This window comes from Aythya fuligula, chromosome W, assembly GCF_009819795.1.
Source record: "Aythya fuligula isolate bAytFul2 chromosome W, bAytFul2.pri, whole genome shotgun sequence".
Lineage (NCBI taxonomy): Eukaryota > Metazoa > Chordata > Aves > Anseriformes > Anatidae > Aythya > Aythya fuligula.
The window spans coordinates 15,759,560-15,786,511 of record NC_045594.1 but is presented as its reverse complement, the minus strand read 5'-3'; the positions used below and the strand labels follow the sequence as shown (position 1 = coordinate 15,786,511).

At 44.1% G+C, this 26,952-nt stretch overlaps 1 protein-coding gene across 1 annotated transcript in view; it reads left to right on the top strand.

Moving 5' to 3' along the window:
- The window catches only part of LOC116501401 (ras GTPase-activating protein 1-like), a 120,880-nt gene that overhangs the window by 36,749 nt on the left and 57,179 nt on the right, over positions 1-26,952 (top strand). The window contains exons 4-7 of the mRNA XM_032206931.1: positions 20,543-20,613; positions 23,744-23,861; positions 24,533-24,564; positions 26,322-26,374. Of these exons, the coding sequence (XP_032062822.1) occupies positions 20,543-20,613; positions 23,744-23,861; positions 24,533-24,564; positions 26,322-26,374 (274 nt within the window). The remainder of the gene's footprint in view (positions 1-20,542; positions 20,614-23,743; positions 23,862-24,532; positions 24,565-26,321; positions 26,375-26,952) is intronic.

The window sequence follows — 26,952 nt, the reverse complement described above, 5'->3', positions numbered from 1 at the left end:
GGGCTGATGTTACTCTTGACACTGACAAAGGGACCTCTGCTTTGCATTTGCAAGAATTATGTGACAGATACTCCAACCAGGCCTAGAGGGGCCCTGCCTCTGGCCAGGTAGAGGAGAGGAACATCCAGATTTATTTGACTGTGTGGATCCAATGTCCTAGCACATCAGAACCACAGGAATACAAAGCTCTAGTGGACACCGGTGCACAATGTACCTTAATGCCATCAGGCTACCAAGGGACAGTACTCTGTATCTCTGGAGTGACAGGGGGATTCCAACAGCTAACTGTATTGGAGGCCAAAGTGACTCTAACTGGACACAAGTGAGTGGCAAGTTAGTGGCAAAAGAATCCCCCTGTGACTAGCCCAGAGGCTCCTTCATCCTTGGCACAGACTACCTCAAGAGAGGGTACTTCAAGGGTCCAAAAGGGTACCAGAGGGCTTTTGGCATAGTTGCCTTAAGTACAGAGAAGATGAAGCAGCTGTCTACCCTGCCTGGTCTCTCAGAAGACCCTTCTGTTGTGGGATTGCCGAGAGTCAAAGAACAGCAGGTGCCAATCACTACCACAGCGGTGCACCAGCAGCAATATTGCACCAACCGAGACTCCCTGATTCCCATCCATGAGTTGGTTCATCGGCTGGAGAGTCAAGGAGTAATCAGCAAGACTCGCTCACCCTTTGACGGTCCTATATGTCCAGTGTGAAAGTCTAATGGCGAGTGGAGACTAACAGTGGACTATTGTGGCCTGAACGAAGTCACGCCACCACTGAGTGCTGCAGTGCTGGACATGCTAGAACTTCAGTACGAACTAGAGTCAAAGGCTGCCAAGTGGTACTCCACAATTGATATTGCTAATGCATTTTTCTCTATCCCTCTAGCAGCAGCATGCAGGCCACAGTTTGCTTTCACTTGGAGGGGCATTCAGTATACTTGGAATCGACTGCCCCAGGGGTGGAAACACAGCCCTACCATTTGCCATGGACTGATCCAGACCGCACTGGAACAGGGGGAAGCTCCTGAACATCTGCAGTACATTGTTGACATCGTTGTGTGGGAGTGGTGACACAGCAGAAGTTTTTGAGAAAGGGAAGAAAGTAATCCAAATTCTTCTGAAAGCTGGTTTTACCATTAAATAGAGTAAGTTCAAGGGACCTGCACAGGAAATCCAGTTCTTGGGGGTAAAATGACAGGATGGACGTCGTCACATTCAAATGGATTTGATCAACAAAAAAACTGCTATGTTTCTGCCAACTAGCAAAAAAGGAACACAAGCTTTCCTAGGCCTTGTGGGATTCTGGAGAAGGCATGTTCCAGGTTATAGTCAGCTTGTGAGTCCTCTATATCGAGTGATTTGAAAGAGGAGCTATTTCGAGTGGGGTCCAGAGCAAAACCAGGCATTTGAATAACTCAAACAAGAAATAGCTCATGCAGTAGCCTGTTCATACAGGACCAGCTGTGCAAAACGTACTTTACACTGCAGCTGGGGAGCATGGACTCTGTCGCGTTAAGGGGTGTAGCTGATTAACCGTTACGGGCCCAGTCGGATTCAGGGTACTGAACCAGTCGGACATTCAGCAACAACGCGTTAACCGTCTGGGGGTCCAGTCAGACATTCACCAACAATGCATTAACGATCTGGGGGTCCATTCAGACATTCACCAACAATGCATTAACGGTCTGGGGGTCCGTTCAGACATTCACCAACAATGTGTTAACCGTCTGGGGGTCTGGTTGGATTCAGAACACTGAACTATCACGGATAACCACCCTTACCCTAGTTGCACTTAATGAGAGCTATCACAATGCAATCAAGTATGGTTTATTACAGCAACAGATAACCAGGTTCTTTTGGATTGCCAGCAATAGTGACTGTCTGCAAAAGCAAGCTAGCATGCATGACATACACAGGTGTTACAGGTGTTACAGGTGTTACAGGTGCACGGCCTAGAAATAAACGCGTTAAAAAGATCAAAGACTCTAGAGAGATTTATAAGCAAGTATTCAGATCTCACCCAAAGGCGTCCCAATGGGGGGGGAAGAGAGGCTCAGCCCGTCGACTGGTCCCAGGAGTCAGGAGGTCCTAAGGATGTTGTATTTCCTCGGGATGGTATCTCCCCTGACGGTGGTATCTTCCCTGACATCCCCTCTCTCTTGGGCCAATTTATATTATTTTCTATCTTTTAGGTGGAGCTTGAGTGGCTCTAGTCAAGCATATCTTAGTTATGATTGGTGTAAAGTTCTCCCGTCTCCGTTTCTCCGAGAAATTCAGGGCGCATGCTCAGTGAGGGGTGGTTGCACCTTGGAGGCGGATAGCTTTTGGGATGGAGGTGTATTTTGGTATTATAATGATATTATAATGCCTAGTTATTTCAGGCAATTACACCACATAATCCACCCCGTGACTATAGTCACTCAAGCTTCACGACAGTTGGAATATGTCGGGGATATCACATACATTCTCGGGATGAGGTTTATCGAGTGTATGTACATTGTGTAGGGATGCTAAATGTTTCATCATAAACCAGAGTTTAACATACAAACCAATCGTCAGTATAAAACATAATACAGTGAGTATTAACAGAACAATAACAGGGTGAAGCATCTTGTTGAAGATTCCCGTGGCAGCTGGTGACCATCCAAACAAAGTGTCCCACCAACGGTGTCTCTCATCGCTCTTTACTCTTTCCATCACTCGATGTATTTCTTGTGCATCATGATGGACAGTAATCAGAGTCTTTTGTCCATTTTCTTGGACTTGTGTCATCAGCCGCTTCAGGTCCTCATGTACCAGCAATTTCTTCACCAAGGTGAGGTTCATTCCAATAGGTGTAGGCAGCAGTTCATGAAGCAGAATATAATTAGATGCAATAATTTTATAAGAAGTGACAGGAGCAGAGTATTTTAAATCACATCCTAGAAGTTTGGTAAAATTGCAAACACAAATATTAGAGTGATTACTGGTATCTACCACTGTATTATCTACGACTATAGAATCACAATGGGTTCTCATGCAAGCACAACCTTTTCCAATATATACAAGTACAGTTTCAAGGGTTTCATTAGGATGTATCTCTAAGTGGCAAATATTTTGTTCAGTGTCAAGACAAATGTCTTGGGCTTCGAGCGTGTTACTCTCGCAGATGAAGCCTTTTTGTTTACACACAATACATGCATTCACATCAATTGTTGGCCACTTTCCTCCCTTTGATGGGCCCATACTTCATGCTCCTTAGGATATAGTTCCATTATGATTGAGTCCTAATGCAATGATTGGATATACGTTGTATATGGTGGCATTACTTATAGTAAGTATAAAGGCAACAATTTTATGATTTTCTGCATAGTAGGTAAAGTTGACTAATCGCCACCATGCTTGAAACTCCTTTTCAAATTCTGAAGCATTATCCCAAATCAGTTTTCGAATTTCAGTGGGCAAAGTTCCTCCTTCTCCCTCTCTAATAATAGCTGCTGCTACAGACCGTATCCATAACTGCGCTTGGATGCAGCTCAAGGCAAGGGAGGTATTGCCTTGAGTTTTTCCAAGGGCATTTACAACTAATTGATGATCATTTTCTTCAGTTTGTTCCCAATGGGGTAAAACATCTGATAGAAGCCAATGATTTTCTCCTAAAGCCAATAAGGATGATTTTATTGGTCGTTCCAGTTTCCTTAGGTCATCTGTAGTAGCAGTTATTCTACTCATTAGGACCTCAGCATCAACGCTATTTAATATACCTAATCCTATTCCCAATAACCCAGTTGCATCCCGTGGCATGCGCTGAGATTGTTTCAAAGAACGTCCGTGTAACCATGCTAACCAGCCAGTGTAAGCAGTTCTCAGAAAGGTGGTACATTTTGAGTTGATTTCAGAGATATTAATGTGCAGCGCTAGCTCTACCCTTTTTAGGGACCAACTAGGGTTAAAGAGAATTTGTTGTTGTCCCACATTTTTAATTATGTAAGGACCAGGGTTGAAGATGGAAGGAGTTAGACCAATGGGAGGCTGAGTCAGTTCGTTTTCAAGTATCTGCGGAGGCAGAGGCTTCTTATCCTTTGTAGTCGATAATGTTTGTGTATTAACCATGAATTCAAATAATAATTCTGTGCCTCTGTAACCCCAAAGACAGTACACAATTATAGGTTTGGTGAAAGTAAAATTGTACCAGCAATCAAAATTTGGTTCAGTTATTTTGGTACAATCGGTACTCTGATTTTGTGGTCTGGTAGAATCAGTGTATAATGTCTTAATTTCAGTCGGCCGATTATAAGTGGATCCATTAGTTATTCAACAACTGTCGTGGTTCCGCTCGAGTGGGCAGCTGAGCTCCACCACAGCTGCTCTCTCACTCCCCCTCCTCAAAGAGGAATGCGGATAAAATATGTGAAAAGGGCTCAAGGGTTGAGATAAGGACGAGAAAATCACGCAATAATTATTGTAACGGGCAAAACAGACTCGGCATAAGGAGATAGTAAGATTTATTGCCTATTACTAACAAGCGAGAGAAGTGAGAAAACAAAGGAAAAAAAAAAAAACAAAAGCACCTTCCCCCCCATCCACCCTCTTCCCGCTCCTTCTCGGTCACTCTCGTCCCCTGTGCTGTGGGGTCCCACCCACGGGATGCAGTCCTTGATGAACTGATCCAGCGTGGGCTTCCCACAGGCAGCAGCTCTTCCAGACCTGCTCCAGATATGGGTCCGTACCACGGGGTCCATCCCTCAGGAGAAAACTGCTCCAACCTGGCTCCCCTACGGGCAGCAGCTCCTGCCAGGTCACCTGCTCCTGCGTGGGCTTCTCTCCACGGGCTACAGGTCCGGCCCGGAATCTGCTCCGGCAGGGGTCTTCCACAGGCGGCAGCCTCCATCGGTGCAGGGCCACCTGCTCCACCGTGGTCTCCTCCACGGGCTGCAGCGTGGAACCCTGCTCCACCGTGGTACTCCATGGGCTGCAGGGGGACATCCTGCTTCACCATGGTCCTCACCACAGGCCGCAGGGGACTTCTGCTCCGGTGCCTGGAGCACCTCTCCCCCCGCTTCTGCACTGACCTTGGCACCTGCAAGGCTGTTTTCTCACTCCCTTGACTCTCCCGGCTGCTGTGTGGCGCAGCGTTTTTTTCCCTGTCTTAAATATGCTCTCACAGAGGCGCAAAACAACATCGCTTATTGGCTCAGCTCTGGAAAACAATGGGGCCCTTCCCAAACATGGGGCAGCTTCTAGATCTTTCTCACAGAAACCACCCCTATGGCCTCCTGCTACCAAAACCTTGCCACGTAAACCCACTACAACAACCAATTTGTATTATCTGGCCAGATGTGGCTTGAAGTTCAGCCATTTTTAGAGAATCATTCCAACTCCATTCATCTTTCAAAAATATTTTGTTTCCCTGTAGAAATAAGGTAGATAGATTTAGACCCCTTTTGTTCTGAGGTGTTCCAATGATTGCGCTGTACCGTGATAATGCATGATTCCAAGGATCATCATAAGGTGCTATGGTGTCACTGGGTATATTTCTAATTCCATACTGCAGTATATCGAATGTAATGTATGGAGTTAGGTCAGGTGGTGTAGTTGGATCAGGTTCAACCACATCTATTTTGAATCTAAATAGTAGTCCTGTACACCGTGACTGCGACAGGCCTGAACCTGGGCACTGTTGTTGCCATATACAAGTTACAATAGTGGGTCCTGTCAGGGTAAAATTATACCAACAATCCCACTCATCTGTAGTACAGGACTTTGTTGTCACTTGGTTTCCAGATATTGTTATTAATGTGGCTTTCTTGTTGTAGTGGTTTTACTCAGGTGGGCAGCCGAGCTCCACCACAACCGCTCTCTCACTCCCCCTCTCCTCAAAGAGGAAGGGGGAGAAAATACAACACAGAGAACTCGAGGTTTGAGATGAGAAAGGTTTAATTAAAGGGAAAGGGAATGGGGAGGAAAAAAAGAAACAATCAGTCCGCGCGGAAGCACAGAGAGAGGGAAAAAAATTATTCTCTACTTCCCATCAATGAGCGCTGTTCGGCCACGTCCTGGGAAGCAGGGCCTCAAAACGCGTAGTGGTTGTTCAGGAGGAACAGCCCCCTCCCACACGAGATCCCCCCCTTTTTATTGCTGAGTGTGACATCAGGTGTTATTCTGTGATTCTGTGATTCTGTGTTATGGAATATCCCTTTGGTTGCTTTAGGTCAACTGCCCCAGCAATGTCCCCTCCCCATCACTTGCCCACCCCCAGCCTGCTGGCTCTTGGGGGCTTGGAAGGAGTCCTGATGCTGTGCCAGCACTACGCAGCAATAGACACAACACTGGAGTGATATCAGTGCTGTTCCAGCTACGAGTGCAGAGTACGGCACTGTGTGGGCTGCTGCAGGGAAAAGGTGACTCCAGCTCAGACAGACCCAACACAATTTCCATCCCTTATTCCATAACATTTGTGTCACAATCAGGTACAGTTTAGTATATAGATGTTCTCATCACCATTGTTTTCTGTCCGTTGAAGCATTTATATGTCTGTACTTCTCTTTATTCTATAGGTCTTTTCCCAAAATGCTCATAAAAACTGTTGATGGTTTCAGCTTCATCTGTCAAAGTGGTCACTCAGGGCAGGCGAAGTTGGTTTTCTTGACACCAGCACCAGCTTAGCTCATATCAATGTTGTACTTGCCCGGTTCCTTGCAAAGTTGGCCTGTCATTGGTTCTGCAGTGTCCTCCTACAACACATAACTTGGATGACAGATTAGTTTTCTCCTAGTGTTAAATCTCCTTGAGGCACTGTCGTGGTTCCGCTCGAGTGGGCAGCCGAGCTCCACCACAGCCGCTCTCTCACTCCCCCTCCTCAAAGAGGAATGCGGATAAAATATGTGAAAAGGGCTCAAGGGTTGAGATAAGGACGAGAAAATCACGCAATAATTATTGTAACGGGCAAAACAGACTCGGCATAAGGAGATAGTAAGATTTATTGCTCATTACTAACAAGCTAGAGAAGTGAGAAACAAAGGAAAGAAACCAAAAGCACCTTCCCCCCCCATCCACCCTCTTCCACCTCCTCCCCCCGAGCAGCGCAGGGGAACGGGGGAATGGGGGTTATGGTCAGTCTACAGCACTTCTTCTCTGCCGCTCCTTCTCGGTCACTCTCGTCCCCTGTGCTATGGGGTCCCACCCACGGGATGCAGTCCTTGATGAACTGATCCAGTGTGGGCTTCCCACAGGCAGCAGCTCTTCCAGAACTGCTCCAGATATGGGTCCGTACCACGGGGTCCATCCCTCAGGAGAAAACTGCTCCAACCTGGCTCCCCTATGGGCAGCAGCTCCTGCCAGGTCACCTGCTCCTGCGTGGGCTCCTCTCCACGGGCTACAGGTCCGGTCTCAAATCTGCTCCGACAGGGGTCTTCCACAGGCGGCAGCCTCCATCGGTGCAGGGTCACCTGCTCCACCGTGGTACAGGCACACACTTGATATCCCCATTCTTTTGCATTACCCACCAGGTATACCCTGGTCCTTGGGCAAAGACAATCCCACAAGTGGGTTTGCCTTTTCCCATGGCAGGGGCAACCCACACTGCCTTCCCCATCCACTTCCCCACATGCACTACAGGGACTTTAGCTTCTCCCACAGTGTGTAGGGGTTTTGTTTCAGCAGGACCAGGATGGCTTTCAGACCCCCTGTTGTTAAGTAGCCAAGTGGCCTCTGGTAGATTTATATCACAATATTTCCACGTCCCAGCACCCAATGCTCGCAGCATAGTTTTTAACAGTCCATTGTACCTCTCAACCTTCCCAGAGGCTTGTGGTTGATAAGGGATGTGATACACCCATTCAATGCCATGTCTCTTGGCCCAGGAAATGAACAAATTGTTTCGGAAGTGACTCCCATTGTCGGACTCTATTCTTTCTGGTGTACGATGTCGCCACAGCACTTGTCTTTCCAGGCCCAAGATAGTGTTTCGGGCCGTGGCATGGTTTACTGGATATGTTTCCAGCCACCCAGTAGTTGCTTCTACCATGGTGAGTATGTACCGTTTGCCTTGGCGGGTTTATGGGAGTGGTCCGATGTAGTCAATCTGCCAGGCCTCACCATAACAAAATCCAAGCCATCTCCCCCTATTCCAGGGAGACTTTACCCTCATGGCTTTCTTGATTGCAGCACAGGTCTCACACTGATGGGTAACCTGTGTGATGGCCTCAATGGTCAAGTCCACCCCTCGATCACAAGCCCATCTGTATGTGGCATCCCTCCCCAGATGTCCTGACGTTTCATGGGCCCATCGAGCTACAAACAGCTCACCCTTACGTCCCCAGTCCAGGTCCACCTGAGCTACTTCAGTTTTCAAAGCTCGATCTACTTCTTCATTGTTCTGATGTTCTTCGGTAGCACGATTCTTAGGCATATGGGCATCTACATGACGTACCTTTACAGCCAGGTTTTCTACCCGGGCAGCAATATCTTGCCACAGGGTAGCAGCCCAGATAGGTTTACCTCTGCACTGCCAGTTGTTCTGTTTCCATTGTTGCAGCCACCCCCACAGAGCATTTGCCACCATCCATGAGTCATTGTAGAGATACAGTACCGGCCACTTTTCTCTTACAGCAATTTCTAGGGCCAGTTGTATAGCTTTCACTTCTGCATACTGACTCAACTCACCTTCCCCTTCCATGGCCTCCACAACTTGTTGTGTGGGACTCCACACAGCAGCTTTCCACTTCCGATGGCTCCCTACCACACAGCAGGATCCGTCAGTGAACAACACATACTGTTTTCTGTCTTCTGGCAACTCATTATATGGTGGTGCCTTTTCAGCACGAGTTACTTCTTCTGTCGGTGCTCCGAAATCCCTGCCCTCTGGCCAGTCCATAATCTCTTCCAGGATTCCCGGGCGGTTGGGTTTCCCCATTCAAGCCCGCTGTGTAATTAACGCTACCCATTTACTCCACGTAGCATCGGTTGCATGATGTGTAGTGGGGATTTTCTCTTTGAACATCCAATGTAACACAGGTAGCCGTGGGGCCAAGAGAAGTTGTGCTTCTGTACCAACAACTTCTGAAGCGGCTCGAATCCCCTCATATGCTGTTAATATTTCCTTTTCAGTTGGGGTGTAATTGGCTTCTGATCCTCGATAGCCCCGGCTCCAGAACCCCAGAGGTCGGCCTCGAGTTTCTCCTGGGGTCTTCTGCCAGAGGCTCCAGGTGAGCCCATGCTCCCCAGCTGCAGTGTACAGTATGTTTTGCACAGCTGGTCCAGTACGGACAGGCCCAAGGGCTACTGCACGAGCTATTTCTTGTTTGAGATGTTCAAAGGCCTGTTGTTGCTCAGGGCCCCACTCAAAAGAGTTTCTCTTTCGAGTCACTCGATATAGAGGACTCACAAGCTGACTGTAGCCTGGCACATGCATTCTCCAGAATCCCACAAGGCCTAGGAAAGCTTGTGTTTCTTTTTTGCTAGTTGGCGGAGACATAACCGTTACTTTGTTGATCACATCCGTCGGAATGTGGCGACATCCATCCTGCCATTTTACCCCCAAGAACTGGATTTCCTGCGCAGGTCCCTTGACCTTATTCTGTTTAATGGCAAAACCAGCTTTCAGGAGAATTTGGATTACTTTCTTCCCTTTCTCAAAAACATCTTCTGCTGTGTTACCCCATACGATGATATCATCGATGTACTGCAGGTGTTCAGGAGCGTTCCCCTGTTCCAGTGTTGTCTGGATCAGCCCATGGCAAATGGTAGGGCTGTGTTTCCACCCCTGGGGCAGTCAATTCCAAGTATACTGAATGCCCCTCCAAGTGAAAGCAAACTGTGGCCTGCATGCTGCTGCTAGAGGGATAGAGAAAAATGCATTAGCAATATCGATTGTGGCATACCACTTGGCTGCCTTTGACTCTAGTTCGTACTGGAGTTCTATCATGTCTGGCACTGCTGCACTTAGTGGTGGTGTGACTTCATTCAGGCCTCGATAGTCCACTGTTAGCCTCCACTCGCCATTGGACTTCCGCACTGGCCATATAGGACTGTTAAAAGGTGAATGAGTCTTGCTGATCACTCCTTGGCTCTCCAGATGGTGAACTAACTCATGGATAGGAATCAGGGAGTCTCGGTTGGTGCGATATTGCCGCCGGTGCACAGTTGTAGTCGCAATTGGCACTTGCTGTTCTTCAATCCTCAGCAATCCTACAGCAGAAGGGTCTTGTGAGAGACCAGGCAGGGTAGACAGCTGCTTAATCTTCTCTGTGCTCAAGGCAGCTATGCCAAAAGCCCACTGGTACCCTTTTGGATCCTTGAAGTACCCTTTCCTGAGGTAGTCTATGCCAAGGATGCACGGAGCCTCTGGGCCAGTCACGATGGGGTGCTTTTGCCACTCATTCCCAGTTAGACTCACTTCAGCTTCCAATATGGTTAGCTCTTGGGATCCCTCCGTCACTCCGGAGATAGAGATGGGTTCTGCCCCTTGGTGGCCTGACGGCATTAGGGTACACTGTGCGCCTGTGTCCACTAAAGCTTTATATTTTTGCGGTTCCGGTGTGCCAGGCCATCGAATCCACACAGTCCAATAAATCCGGTTGTCCCTCTCCTCTACCTGGCCAGAGGCAGGGCCCCACTAGTCCTGGTCAGAGTATCTATCAATTAATTCTTCCACATGTGAAGCAGAAGTCACTTCGTCAGGGTCAGGAGTAATACTATTCCTTCTACTTCCTCTGGGGGACTGTTCAACAGAAACTGGGGCAGCAATCCTCCTAGGGGCCCTTTTTGTTGCTGCTGTATCTTTCCGTAGCTCACGTACCCGAGCAGCTAGGGCCAAGGTCGGTTCACCGTCCCACTTCCTCATATCTTCCCCGTGGTCACGTAAATAAAACCACAAGGTACCTCACGGTGTGCATCCTGGATTCTCCCTTGTTTGAGCCGGAGACTGCTGGCGCTTGATGGCCGAAAGATTTTTCCGTTTAGGTGAGGACGAAGCTATGTGTTCATCTAACCATTGGAACAGTCTCTCCACAGCTGAAATGCAGTCCCGTACTGGGGCAGAGAGATTTTCTTCATATTTATGAAGTTGATTGGACACGTTGTCTACAGTTGGCCCCATCCCCTCCTCCCAACCCATTGCTGCCAGTGTGCTGACATGTGTTGGGGGTGCAGCCCGTACAAACTTCCGCCACATGGACATTGTGCATTGGGCTTCATCAGGGTCTTTAGGTGCCTGGGCATTGTTTAAATCACTATAAAGCATCTCCAGCACAGCTAATTCCTGCAGCTGCTGGAGGCCCTTATCCATAGTGGTCCATTTGCTTACTTGGTATACAATATCCTCTTTGTGGGGATACCTTTCTTTCACAGCTGTTAGGATTCCAGAGGCTGATAACCTGTGCCTCTCTCCCAATTACTCTATCAATGAGCCTTTCTCTAGAGAGGGATCCCAGCTGCTTGGCTTCATTGCCTTCTAGCTGTTGGGTATTGGCCCCACTATCCCAGCATCGAAGCAGCTGAGTGAGGATGTGCTCACCTGGATGACGACTGAAGTCTTTTCGTATTTCTCGCAGCTCACTCAAGGATAGAGACCGAGTAGTTTCTGATTCATCTATGATTTCAGTCTCCGTGATGTTGCCGTGATGACGCTGCTTTAGAGCTGCCTGCCTTTTCCTCTTCTCCCTCATCCGTAGGAGGAGCTTCTTCCCTTACTAAACGACCTGATCTCCGTTTCCACTGTTTTGTCTTTACTATAGGGGCGACTGATACTATAGATGGTCGGTATTCTGGGGTGGTCACAGTGTGTGCTGTCTCATCATCAAATTCAGGAACCTCCCTATCCCCTTGAGGGTGCTGGGCAATGTTAATTGACATCTGATAGGCGTAAGCCAGAGCCCAGCAGAGTGCAGCAAGCTGGTGGAGTTCTCTAGTATTGCCAGGGTCAGGGCATACATTTTTCAAACATTCTACCAGTTTTCTTGGATTTTGTACTTGTTCAGGGGTGAAATTTAGAACCATTGGAGGAGAAAACCGTGATAGGTACCTGCCCAAATCCCCCCCCACACCTTGCCACCCACAACTACTTTGTCGGGGGACAGGTCCTTGGATAATATTCTTAATAAATTGCTTTACCTTGGGGAAGAAGACAAACACTAGACCTAGTAATAGGAGGATAATATCTGACCAGGGGTATCCAAGATACTGAAAAGCTGCTGTAATTAGCCCACAGGGAGAAAAGTAGAAGGCACCACCCCCGATATTATTCACTGATTGACTGCTAGGGGCAAAAAAGAAGGCTCTGTAATTCTTAATATTTTCAATAAGATAATCTCCATGAGAACAGGAGGATAACAATGCCGGGCCTGAATACCAAACAAAACTGAAGGCCAGTATGTTACAGCACAACATGATAAAAAAAAACAAGCACAGACTTCAACACTTTCTCCGATCGGATGTAAAGGAAAAAAGAAAACAGAGTGGACTACATACAACATAGCCACACAGAAAAGTATTACCAGAAAACCGAACATTATGACTACCGACATGTTAGTTGTCAATACTTCAACCAATGCTATTGTTATCTCAACCCTCGAGCCCCACGTTGGGCGCCAAAAAGGACTGTGGTGGTTTTACTCAGGTAGGCAGCCGAGCTCCACCACAACCGCTCTCTCACTCCCCCTCTCCTCAAAGAGGAAAGGGGAGAAAATACAACACAGAGAACTCGAGGTTTGAGATGAGAAAGGTTTAATTAAAGGGAAAGGGAATGGGGAGGAAAAAAAGGAACAAAAGAAACAATCAGTCCGCGCGGAAGCACAGAGAGAGGAAAAAAAAATTATTCTCTACTTCCCATCAACGAGCGGTGTTCGGCCACGTCCTGGGAAGCAGGGCCTCAAAACGCGTAGTGGTTGTTCAGGAGGAACAGCCCCCACCCCCCAACGAGATCCCCCCCTTTTTATTGCTGAGTGTGACATCAGGTGTTATGGAATATCCCTTTGGTTGGTTTAGGTCAGCTGCCCCGGCAATGTCCCCTCCCCATCACTTGCCCACCCCCAGCCTGCTGGCTCTTGGGGGCTTGGAAGGAGTCCTGATGCTGTGCCAGCACTACGCAGCAATAGACACAACACTGGAGTGATATCAGTGCTGTTCCAGCTACGAGTGCAGAGTACGGCACTGTGTGGGCTGCTGCAGGGAAAAGGTGACTCCAGCTCAGACAGACCCAACACATTCTACACCCCACCCGGATTTCTTCTCCTGTCCTTCCTTTTAGGAGTGGAAGCCATCTCTCATCCCAGCCCCACTCGTGTCTCGAAAACACCTCAGTTCCATGCATAACCACTGTAGCTAAGTTTAATTTTTCCTTTAAGGCTTGCGTTCCCCAAATCCCAGTGTATTTAACATAGGCTTGGGACCACAGCCATCCTAGGTCTCCTTGGCTGTAAACCAGAAGTGATTGCATCAAGGTCAGGGTGGAGCATAGTATTATTAATCCAAACTGTTGATTCATCATCTTCCAGCTGTCCATATACAGTTCGCTCAGGGTTCCTGTAAACATAAAAAGAAAGAAAATATGCTCGGTTTTATTCAACCGGCAGGGTTAGAAAGAAGGTGATATCCACCGGGTGCTGATCCGGTGTATTTTTCCTGAACAATCTTTAGCTTCCCATGCATAGGTATTTTTGGGAGTAGTTAGTATCATGGGTACTATTCCAATCTGAGTCATTCTTACCAGCACAGGCTGTCCAGGAGAAAATCCTACAGGGTGCTTTTCTATTTTAGTATGATGCTTTTCTATTTCAGTATAGTGCTTTGGAGTGATTGTGGTAGAGGATGCGCAGAAGGCTTTCATTTTGGGGTAGCCATCTCCACTCCATCTATTATTCAATTGATAAATGGCATCATGTAACCGCAAATGCCATCCAGATTCATGAGTATTTGCGAAACGCTTGACCAATCCATTAGTGCGTTCCACAATACCATTCGCTTGAGGATAATAGGGGGTGTGGAATACCCATCAGATCCCTTCCTCTCTGGCCCAGTCTTGTACCACTGCAGCTGTAAAATGTGAACCATTATCACTTTGAATTTCCTCAGGTAGGGGGAGTGTGCTGAACCATCCTTTTAGTCCCTTTACTGTGTTTTCCCCAGTAGCTGATGCAAAAGCAGCAGCCATAGTGAGGCCAGATATTACCTCTACTCCTACTAGAACATACTTCTTCCCCCCTGATGATCGCAATGGACCGATGTAATCAATCTGCCAGGAGTGCCACAATGTTTTCCTGTCCTGAATGTGCAAAGGAGGTGCCTTACTCGGATGGTCCCTGTTAAGTCGTAAGCGACATTGGGAACAGGCAGTCACCACCTGTTCACACAGCTTGACTGATACAGGCCATCCTCGAGCTATACCTTCCCAGTATAAGTCAGCCCGTCCGGTGTGGCCACGCTTAACATGTAACCATTCGAGCAACCGTTCCCACTCTTGGTTATCATTAGTGACATCAATTTGTCGCAACCGTGTGAGGCTATCTACCTGCTGATTGAGTTGGGCAGCTACAGTGTTTGACTGATCATGTCCTTTTACCCATCCTAGATGTAGTGTTCGCTGCTTTCCTATCTCTAACAGTTGTTTCCAACTTTCAGTTTGCCAGACTGGAACTCTATTTACCTGCCAATCATTAACTGCCCAGTGACCGATCCACTCAGTAGCTCCTTTAAAAACAGCATATAAGTCAGTATAGATATGGGTAGCACCATGTTGTGCGGCTAATAAAACTGCTCTGAGTTCCCCTACCTGTGCACTGCCTTCACCGGTTTCAATCAGTTTCTCTCCTGTTGCTACTTCCAATGCCACAGCCTTGTATTTCCACTTATTGTTTTCCCTATGAGACGAGGCATCTGTAAACCACACTCCTGTAAGATCATTGTCTTCCTTTAGAGGAGGTGCTTCCTGGATCGGGGATGGTTTGGTCGGTGGAGGCTGAAACAGGAGGGTACTATCCTTTTGTAGTTTGGATATTTTAGTATTACCCTCAGTGATTGGCATAATCTCATTAATACCTTCTAGATAGGCGTACCATTTATGAACCGTAGGTTTCTGAGCAATGCCAGCAGGTGGTATTGTTCCTTTACGGACTACATGCAGGATACGGAAAGGTCCTTGGACGATCACATTCTGTTTTCTCCTTAATTGCTCTGTCTGTTTCAGTGCTTGCACTAGAGACAATAATCCCTTCTCAAGATCCAAATATCTCCTTTCAGTATCACTGAAAGAGTGGGAGCTGAATTCTAGTGGTCTCTCGGGTCCCTCTGGCCCCCTTTGCCATAAGTTACAATGAGAGCCATGTTCACTGAACCCCCATTCCACATGGATAGGGTCAGTAGGGTGTATGGGGCCAAGCTGTTGGAACAACCTCAATTCCTTTATTAATAATTCTATTGCATTAGTATGCTGTTCAGTCCACTCCCATGATTTTCCTTTCCTAAGCAAGTTATACAGAGGACGCACAATGATAGCAAAACCTGGAATATGTTTACGCCAATAACTTAAAGCACCCAATACTTGTTGTAATTCCTTTACACTAGAAGGTCTTTGTCCATGTTCTATTTTTTCCAGCGTGTCCTGAGGAATAGAGGCAGCTCCATTAACCCACCATACTCCCAGGAATTTAACTTCCTGTGCAGGCCCTTGGCACTTTGAGTCAGGGATTTCCAGTCCTAAATCGGTCAGTGTCTTCCGGATATTTTCCATTGTGTCTCTTACACTTTCCTGATCCTTTCCCCCTATCAGGATATCATCTATATACTGATATACTGTGTTATCCGGTGGAATAGGAATCTCTGCTAGAATTTAGCCAAAGTATTGTGGGCAATTGTGGGAGAATGCTTGTATCCTTGTGGGAGCCTATTAAAAGTATATTGGATTCCTTTCCAGGTGAAAGCAAACTGAGCTTTGTCCTGCTCAAGGAGAGGAATCATAAAAAACATATCTTTGACATCCAAAGCAGCCATCCAAGGATGGGCAGCGCCTTGTATTAATGTCACTATTTCTGCAATGTTTGGGACTGCAGCAGTTAAAGGTGCGGTGTTAGCATTTAACTGTCTGTAGTCCACGGTGAAGCGCCATTGCCCAGTTGGTTTCTTTACTAGCCACACTGGTGAATTTCAAGGTGAATGGGTCCTTTTAATAATGCTTCTTTCTTCCAATTCTGTTACCACCCCGTCAATCCCCATAAGTGCTGCTGCTGGCAACGGATATTGCCGAACATTAGTAATTTTAGAGGGAGGTAAGGGTATAGATGTTTGTAGCAGGCTCAGTTTCACTGTGTCCGAATCCCTCTTATATGTCGCGAAACTCCACACAGTTCCATCAGGGAGTTTCCACATATGACCACGCAGCACGTCAAATCCTAAAATATTAGTATATGCAGCACCAACTAATACTTCGGCTCTGGTTAATTTTTGTTCCTCTGGCAGCCAGCGTGAAATTTTTGCAGTAGGGCATTGTTTTTCCACACCATCAATTCCTGTAAATTTAACCCTGCGTCGACCAGTTGTTATGCCCAGGGTCTGTGCGGTCTCATGTGTAATTACTGACATTTGGGCCCCAGTGTCAATAAGAAAATTTACTAATATTTTTCGGGGTCCAACAGGAATGGCAATGATAGGGTCAGAGTGTTCGTTAGAGAGCCATTGAATTGCTAATACCCACTGAGCAGGGTGGCTCACTGCCCTCCCCGGGGATAGGAGTTTTTTTGCTGAGATTCTGTTTTGTCAATTAAGCTTGGTGCCGAAGGTGTACATTCTTTATGGACGGGATTTTTTCCTGTTAGGCAATTCCCTCCATCTGGAATATTTTTCTTACCCAGAGATTGGACTAATGTACGGAGGTCGTCTACAGAGGCACCAGGCATCAATCTCTTGGACATCGTCATCACTGTCAAACCAGATATCACCATCCCAGCTTTCAGGGTCTGCATTATACAACAATCTACAAATCTGCTTGACCGGAGCATAAGGCTGTACTTTATTTAACAGATGACTAACCCTCTCCAGCAATTGTTTAAGATAATTATTTTCACTCACAAGTTTATCCACTCTGACTCCTACTGCTTTTCCTGTCTCCCTTTCAAAGGCCAATGATGACTTCAATACCTCATTCTCTGATTTCAAAGCAGTATGTTCCGCATCAGAGATCAGTTTGGGAGCAGGAGTTTCCTTAGCTTCTTGCTGAGCACAAGTCAAACAGGCTCCTAACACAGCACAAATTGCACCTTTACCCTTTCTTTGACCGATCTTTCGTGAAGCCTGACACTGCTCAATGCACTCTACCACTTTCTCCTCATCTTTCCAGAACTTTTGGGCCCACTCTTTCCCCATTTGGGAAGGGGCACATTTGTATTTTTGCAGCAGTTTATCCATAGAAATCCTGCCTACTACGCCAATTTTACTGTCGCATTAAGGGCTGTAGCTGATTAACCGTTATGGGCCCGGTCGGATTCAGGGTACTGAACCAGTTGTACATTCACCAGCAACGCATTAACCGTCTGGGGGTCCGTTCAGACATTCACCAACAATGCATTAACCGTCTGGGGGTCTGGTTGGATTCAGAACACTGAACTATCACGGATAACCACCCTTACCCTAGTTGCACTTAATGAGAGCTATCACAATGCAATCAAGTATGGTTTATTACAGCAACAGATAACCAGGTTCTTTTGGATTGCCAGCGATAGTGACTGTCTGCAAAAGCAAGCTAGCATGCATGACATACACAGGTGTTACAGGTGTTACAGGTGCTACAGGTGTTACAGGTGCACGGCCTAGAAATAAACGCGTTAAAAAGATCAAAGACTCTAGAGAGATTTATAAGCAAGTATTCAGATCTCACCCAAAGGCGTCCCAATGGGGGGGGAAGAGAGGCTCAGCCCGTCAACTGATCCCAGGAGTCAGGAGGTCCTAAGGATGTTGTATTTCCTCGGGATGGTATCTCCCCTGACGGTGGTATCTTCCCTGATATCCCCTCTCTCTTGGGCCAATTTATATTATTTTCTATCTTTTAGGTGGAGCTTGAGTGGCTCTAGTCAAGCATATCTTAGTTATGATTGGTGTAAAGTTCTCCCGTCTCCGTTTCTCTGAGAAATTTAGGGCACATGCTCAGTGAGGGGTGGTTGCACCTTGGAGGCGGGTAGCTTTTGGGATGGAGGTGTGTTTTGGTATTATAATGATATTATAATGCCTAGTTACTTCAGGCAATTACACCACAGACTCACCCGGAGCCTCTGGCAGAAAACCCCAGGAGAAACTCAAGATTAACCTCTGGGGTTCTGGAGCTGGGGCTATCGAGGATTAGAAGCCCATTACACCCAAACTGAAAAGGAAATACTAACAGCATAGGAGGGGGTTGAGATGCTTCAGAAGTTGTTGGTACAGAAACACAGCTCCTCTTGGCACCACAGCTACCTATGTTACATTGGGTGTTCAAAGGGAAAATCCCCACTACACACCATGCAACTGATGCTATGTGGAATAAGCGGGTAGTGTTAATTACGCAGCAGGCTTGAATGGGAAAACCCAACCACACAGGAATCCTGGAAGAGATCATGGACTGGCCAGAAGAAAAACATTTTGGAGTACTGATTGAAGAGGTAACTCATGCCCAAGGAGCACCATCATATAACGAGTTGCCAGAAGACAGAAAGCAGTATGTGTTGTTCACTGACGGATCCTGCTGTGTGGTAGGGAGCCATTGGAAATGGAAATCTGCTGTGTGGAGTCCCACATGAGGAGTTGTGGAGGCCATGGAAGGGGAAGGCGAGTCGAGTCAGTATGCAGAAGTGAAAACCATCCAAATGGCCCTAGAAACAGCCAAAAGAGGAAAAGCACCAGTACTCTATCTGTGACAGGGGGATCCCTACAGCCATTATTGGAGGCTGAAGTGAGCCTAACTGGGAATGAGTGACAAAAGCACCCCACTGTGACAGTCCCAGAGGCTCCATACATCCTTGGCATAGACTACCTCAAGAGTACTTATCTCAACCTGTGTATTGTTTTTTCTTTTCTTCTTCCCCTACTCTTCTGAGGAGGGGGAGTGAGAGAGCGGTTATGGTAGAGTTCAGCTGCCTAGCAAGGTAAAAAACACCAAACTTCTCTTAATATATGGACATACTTTTAGTCTTAATAAGTCACCTCCAGCAATTATTCCACACATACTAAGTAAGTTTACAGGTGATACTAAATTAGTATTAGCTGTTGACTCCCTTGAGTATAGAGAGGTCTTTTGGTGAGATTGTGATAACTAGAGAGCTGGGCAATCATCAAGAATATGAAATTTAACAATAGCAAGTGCCAGTGTGTGCACTTTGGACAGTGGAACCCTTGATATACATCCATATTTGAGAGGCTGGAAGGCAGCCCCATGGAAAGGGATCTGGGGGTTCTGGTCGATGGCAAGTTGAATACAAGTCAAGAGTGATCCCTGGCAGCCAAAAGGACCAACTGTGTCCTAGAGTGCATCGGGCATAGTATTGCTAGCTGATCAAGGGAAATGATTGTCCCACTGTACTCTGCACTGTTACATCCTCATCTGAAGTACTGTGTGCACTTTTGGGTACCACGGTATAAGGATATAAAAACAAAGGAGGAATTTGAAGATGGTGAGAGGTATAGAGGGGAACATATTTGAGGAGTGTCTGAGGTCACTTGGTTTGTTCAGCCTAGGGTAGAAGAGACTGAGGTTAGATCTAATTGAGACCTACAGCTTTCTCACAAGGGGAAGTGGAGCGGAAGGCTCTGATCTCTTCTGGCGAGTAGCGAAAGGACCTGAGGGAATGGCATGAAGCTGCAACAGGGGAGGTTCAGGTTGGATACTGGGAAAAGGTTCTTCACTGGGAGGGTGGTCAGGCACTGGAACACATTCCCCAGGGAAGTGGTCACAGCACTAATCCTGTCAGAGTTCAAAAAGCATTCATATAGCGCCCTCAAACATATGGTTTGATTTTTGGGTGTTTCTGAGTGGAGCCCTAAGTTGGACTTGATGATCCTTGTGGGTCCCTTTCAACTCAGGATATTCTATGATTCTATGTATCAAGCTTACATTTCAAAATATGGGTTCTTGAAATAACTGAAGTTTTTAAAAGTTGGTCGTCTTTCATTTCTCCATGCTTGAGACAACATCAGTAAATTTAAAAAAAAAAATCACCTACAAACTGTATCTTCACGTTCATCCCTCCCTCCAAGCAAAACCCAAATAAAGATGTTTCCGAATGTTAAATTTTCATAAATTTTCATTAAGTGGAAGGAAATTCTAAAGTACTCTTTCATGGGAGTTACATTATTGGTAATTAATTTCGAAGATAGCATATGTTATCTGTCATGCTACAAGGCTAGGAATGTATTGAGAGCTGTTGTAGATAACTTTAGGAATTAAACATTCCTAGCTCTTACTTTTTTGACCGTTTGAAAACTTAAAACTCACAACTGAATACAAATCTCTGTTACCAGAACTTTCCCTCTGAATAGCGTAATGTTGGGGAGAGGAATTCTACACTGGAGTGAAAGCAAAATGTAATATCTTTGCTCTCTTCTCTTAAATTGTAGCCTGTGGAGGATAGAAGGAGAGTTCGAGCAATTCTACCATACACCAAAGTGCCAGAAACTGATGAAATAAGGTATGTTTTAATAATAGGTAGAAGCAGTTGTGAAATTTTTGTTGTGTTTATGAATATTAATGATTTTAGTATATTTACTATGCAAATACTTTCCAATTGTGTCTTAGACTTAACAATGGGATGTTAAAAGTATGATAACTTTTTTTTTTCTTGCTGGATATAGTAATAAGTTTTATTATTGATAGACTGTTTGTATTGCATTAAATTGCTAGAACTATGAAGCTTAGTTTAGAAGTAGAACATTACCAATTTCAAAGGCTTACATTTTTCTCAAAGTGGATAAGTATGTGTATTAGGGAATGCTGTGTAAAAATGTCTAGTGAGGGTTTAAAATAAATTATCTAGGCTTTTCCCTAAAAATTGCCTGCAGAAGTAACTAGTAGAAGATAAATAATTCAAGCCAAACCAACCTTGACCACCAGAAAGACAATGTGAGCACTGACTAATGAAATTAAGAATAGTATATTTAGCATCTGCTAAATAAGAAAAAAAGAGAGATGTCAAAAACAACAACAACAACAAACACAACCATTTCCATTTAGTGTTCTGATGAGACCATCTTGGTTTCACAAGATGATATGTTGGTTGAATTGGGTTCTTGTTAGGAATGCTGGCCTAAGGTATAGGCTAAGATATACAGGCCGGGGGCTAACCTGCTGGAGTGCTGCTCTGCAGAGAGGGACCTGGGAGTCCTGGTGGACAGCAGGCTGACCATGAGTCAGCAATGCGTTCTTGTAGCCAAGAAGGCCAAACTTATCCTGGGGTGCATTCGTAAGAGTGTTCCCAGCAGGACAAGGGAGGTGATCCTCTCCCTCTGCTCAGCCCTGTTGAGGCCACACCTGGAGTATTGTGTCCAGTTCTGGGATCCCCAGTACAGGAGGGACATAGAACTACTGTAGTGAGTCCAGAGGAGGGCTACTAAGATGATTGACTGGAGCACCTGTTGTATGAGGACAGGCTGAAAGAACTGGGCCTGTTTAGCCTGGAAAAGAGAAGACTGAGGGGAGACCTCATTAATGTATATAAATATCTGAGGGGAGGGTGTTGAAAGGATGGAGCCAGTCTCTTTTCAGTTGTGCTCAGTGACAGGACTTATCCTCTCTTATCCAATGCCTAGCGAGAGGATGAGGCAACAGGCACAGGAGGTTCCGGCTGAATATGAGAGGGCACTTCTTTACTGTGAGGGTGACAGAGCACTGGAACAGGGTGCCCAGAGAGGCTGTGGAGTTGCCTTCTCTGGAGATATTCAAAACCCGCTTGGATGCCATCCTGTGCAATGTGCTCAAGGCAATCCTGATCGGCAGGGGAGGTGGACTAGATGACCTTCAGAGGTCCCTTCCAGCCTTGGCCATTCTGTGATTCTATGATTCTGTAATGTATTATACTCTTGTATTGTAATGTACTTTTGAAGATTCTATGTTTTTCAGTGCATCTTGACTTAAAATTTTAATGTTATAATTGATTTTTGAAAAGCTTGAATTATTTTAGGGTTAATTTCAACCTGTTTTCCAAGCAACAAATTAGTGTACTTTGTTATAGAACTGGCCTTGCTGTTTATTGTTCATTACTGGGATTTAGATACATTAGTAGCTGAATTCATTCTAAATATTTTCATTAGGCTTTTTTTTTTTTTATTCTTTCTGTTCACTTTGCATTCAAATTAATGCCTTTTCTGTTACCCTCACAAATGGAAGAATGCAATAGAAAATTGCTTATAGTTTTGGATTGTACTCTAGTAGTTGATGAGCTTCAGTACCTGTCCTGGTTTTGGCTAGGATAGAATTAATTTTCCTCCTAGTAGCTGGTATGGTGCTCTGTTTTGGATTTAGGATGAGAATAATGTTGATATCACACTGATGCTTTAGTTGTTGCAGAGCAGTGCTTACACTAAGCCAGGGACTTGTCAGTTTCTCACACTGTCCTGCAAGCGGGCAGGCTGGGAATGCACAAGGAGCTGAGAGGGGACAGAACCAGGCCAGCTGTCCTAAACTGGCCACAGGGGTATTCCATACCATATGACATCATGCTGAAAAAGAAAACTGTGGGGAGTTGGCCTAAGGGGGGGGTGTACTGCTGCTTAGGGTTTGGCTGGGCATTGTTTGGTGGGTGGTGAGCAATTGCATTGCACATCACTTGCTATGTATATTCTTTTACTATTATTGTTGTTGTTGCTGTTATTATTATTATTATTATTTTCCCTTCCTTCTCTGTCCTATTAAACTGTCTTTATCTCAGCGCATGAGTTTTTTACCCTTCCCCCCCACACTCAATTCTTTCCCCCATCCCACTGGGGATGGGGAGGAGTGAACAAACAGATGTGTGGTGCTTAGCTGCCTGCTGGGTTGACCACAACACTACCTTGTAGCTATTGCCTGTACCACTAATGTACTATCCATGTTGATTGAAGAGTCCTGCTGTACTCCAGTGAAAGGTTTTCATATGACCCAAGTTTGGGGTTACACTTAAGGGAATAACTTATAATCACCTTCCAAAAATGAAACTCCCTTGGATATTTTAATGCTTTGTATTTATGTTCTTATTATAGCTTTGCTTTTTTAGTATGCCATTATATATATATTATAAAAGCTATTATACATTATATATATTTTATATATAATATATATTATAAAAGCCATTATAGCATGGCTTTTTTAGTAACTATTCTGTATCCTCTTTTTAGCACTTGTACTGTTTAGATCTTTGCATGTGACGATATATTTCACAGGCTTTTATTATAAAAAAATAGGTTTTGATAAAAAGTATTATTTTCTTAAGTTATTAAGGGAATCTTTGTTTTTACTGGTATTTGGTATTTGATCCTTCTTGATAAAATAATGCTACTATCTTTTAATATTATTGTGGTGGTGTTTGTTTTATATGTCCTTAGCCCACGTTAAATTTGACTGAATTAAAGCATCCATTAAATTCTAAACGTAAATCAAAGGATAATTATTAATCTGTTATAGCTACTAAAAGTGTGAGATGCCGTGTTTGGGATACCAATAAATTAATCTTTCATGATCAGATTTCCTCAAATTTTTGCTGAAATTATGCTCAAGAACTCATTGTGTTAATTAAACTTTAAGTTAAAGCACAATCATAATATAAATCTTACTGTAACTCTCTCCAGTTTCCTTAAAGGAGATATGTTTATTGTCCATAATGAATTGGAAGATGGCTGGATGTGGGTTACGAACCTACGGACAGATGAACAAGGTCTTATTGTAGATGACCTGGTAGAAGAAGTTGTAAGTAATTCTATATTCAAATCTGTTAGAGAAGTGAGATTTTTATTTATTTATTTATTTATTATTTTGTGTGTGTGCGACTTTAACACTGAGATAAACCCAAACAAGTGGCATTTAACTTCCCAATTTTCAGTTACATACTTTTCTCAACCTTCCTTTAGTAACTGAATCTACCACTTTTAAAATAGTGTAACAAACTTTGAAGTCTAATTCATTAGCCAAATAGAGCTTATTGACATGTTATCCAAACAAGTTAATGTGCAAATGAATAATACTGTGAATTTACTGGGCAGTTCCCTAAACTTACCAGTCCTGATAAAGAACCTGCTAGTCATTCAATTGCATTCTTTTTGTTTGTTTGTTTGCCATGAAATATTTGTATTGTGATATGCATTTTTTTAAAGGGCCAAGTGTGGGTTAAAAAGTATATTGTTGAGTTAACTATGTCTAGAACAATCTTCTGAAATAATGGGTTTTGGTTGAATTTCCACTTAGTGAATGAAGTGGAAAAACTCTTTACACAGATATGTGAAATAAGCCATTAAGTTCAAAAATGTCTTGGACTTCTTAGTGCTGCCTATTTCTACAGAAGGTCTTAACCAATTAAGTTCACTTTTCTAAAATCAGGTATACTGTTGTCATGCACTTAATATGTTATTTTTTCTTATTAGGGAAGAGAAGAAGATCCACATGAAGGCAAAATGTAAGGATTTTATTTTGTTATTAAAAGCGAATCATAAAATAACTGTAAATTTTATCTATGAGGTTGATGTTGGGGAGGCAAATCAAAGGTGTGTCATTGGTTGTTTTTTTGGAAGACTTTTCTTCTGTACTAGCTACTGAAGATACAAGAGTTCATGTCAATTATCCATGTATTAGTTATGCCAAATTGCAATGTTTTTTGCACTGATAAAATCTTAAATGAGTCTGTGCGATCACTTTTACCCAGAATATGCACAGTGTGGTGTTTTCTGGTTTGTGTTTTTTATTGTGATGGTTTTACTCAGCTGGGCAGCTGAGCTCCACCACAACTGCTCTCTCACTCCCGCTCCTCAAAGGAAAGGGGGAGAAAATACAATGAAAAGGGCTTAAGGGTTGAAATAAGGACAGGGAGATCACTCAACAGTTATCATCACAGGCAAAACAGACTCAGCAGAGGGAGATTAATGTAATTTATTACCTATTACTAACAAGCTAGAGCAGTGAGAAACTAAAAATAAAACAAACTAAAAACACTTTGTCCCCATCCACCCTCTTCCATGTCCTCTTCCCCTGACTGGTGCAGGGGAACGGGGAGTGGGGGTTGTGGTCAGTTTACATCTGTTTTTTTTTAGCTTTTTTTTTTTTATTCCTTTTCTTAAATCTGCTGTCACAGAGGCACAAACAACATCACTTATTGGTTTGGTTCTGGGCTGCAGCGGGTCCCTTTGGAGCCAACTGAAACTGACCGTTATCTAACATGGGGCAGCTTCTGGATTCTTCTCATAGAGGCCACCCCTGCAGTCCCCTGCTACCAAAACCTTGTTTTGTAAACCCAATACATATGTATCTTGTCTTAGAAGTAACCTTTTTCAGATCTGCTTAACTCTAAATGCAGCAGAGGGAACAAAGCCTTATTAGAGGAATGATAGTGTAATATTAACACTTATTGTCCTTCTGGTTTTCTCTTTAATAACCTGTTTGCAGTGAATTCCAACTTGTTCAATACTTAAATCATATTAGCTCTTTGCAATTTATTTTTATTTATGGTGAACGTTTGATATTGTGCCAAACTGTTGACATATTATTTGCGGTTGTAAAGATGAGTGGCAAATGCAAGTTACAGAAAAATTCTAGTAGCTAGATAACTTCATCTGTACTCCATTTGCTTACTGTAATTGCATCTGCTGCTTTCTGTATTAATTGTAAAGTTTGTAGTCTCCAAAGGACTGATGACTGAAGAAGGCATCTCTTGTTACTTAATAGCAAAATGAAACCACACACCAGTGATTTTCTTTCTGCTGTGCCAGTTTTAGTTGTTCTGTGCAGTATTTAACCTTCATTAATCTCCTTGTTTGGGCTTTGCATTTCATGCTTCAAATTGCCATCTGAAATGGAATTTAAATATGCCTGTGAAATTATCTAGCATTTAAACAATGCCTTTTCATCTCTAAGCACACTTGGATTTGAACATCTACTTCATGTTAGACATTTGTATTGAATGAATGTATTTATATAGCTGTTGATATTTATCTTTCATTCTATTGCTAGAACAACAGAATTATGGAAGAAGATAATGGTTGATTATATAATCTATGTACTAGTAATTTTTGTGGTTTTTTTTGTTTGTTTGTTGTTGTGTTTTTTTTTTTTTAATAAAAAAAAAAAAGATTAATTCATAGGTGCCAGAGCCTTAGATGTCACAACAACCAAAAAAGAGTGCTGATAGTCTTGCTTTCTATTTTTTTCTTCATCTTTAAGATGGTTCCGTGGGAAGATCTCCAAACAAGAGGCTTACCATTTGCTGATGACAGGTACTTGTATTTCAGATAAAAAGACAGTGGTAGTAGAATAGAACAAAGTGATCCTATTTATATTGAACTGCAGCAAAACTTGTTTTTCTGTATGAATGTTTGAGTATCTAATTCCAAATGGAATGGTTGCTGCTAGAGAATGTTGGGGGGGGGGGGCTGGCAGGGAGCAGATGGGCACAGAAATCCAAAGCTGATGGCTATAAGTATTGAGTATTTTTATGTTCTCAAGTATAGTTAGCTTAGTAATTTAAGGTAAAATTGATAATTATTTTTTTAATATATACATATTTAAATATTTTGGGCTTCATCAAAATGCTGAGGAGAAAATACTGTTATATACTTACAGGAGAAAGTATTATTAACTTTTTAGTCCCCTCATAGAGGAAATAATTATTTTAATGAAACTGTCAAGATTTGAGTCATACTGTCAAGTAAAAAATTAGAATAAAAAAATCATTAGTTTTTTAAAACATTGTTGTCCGTCCGTCCATCCGTCCCCCCCCCAATGCTCTTGTAAAGAGGTGGCAAAACTGTGGATAGGTTGTCAGTTACAGCCAAACAAATTTGCATTAACTTTG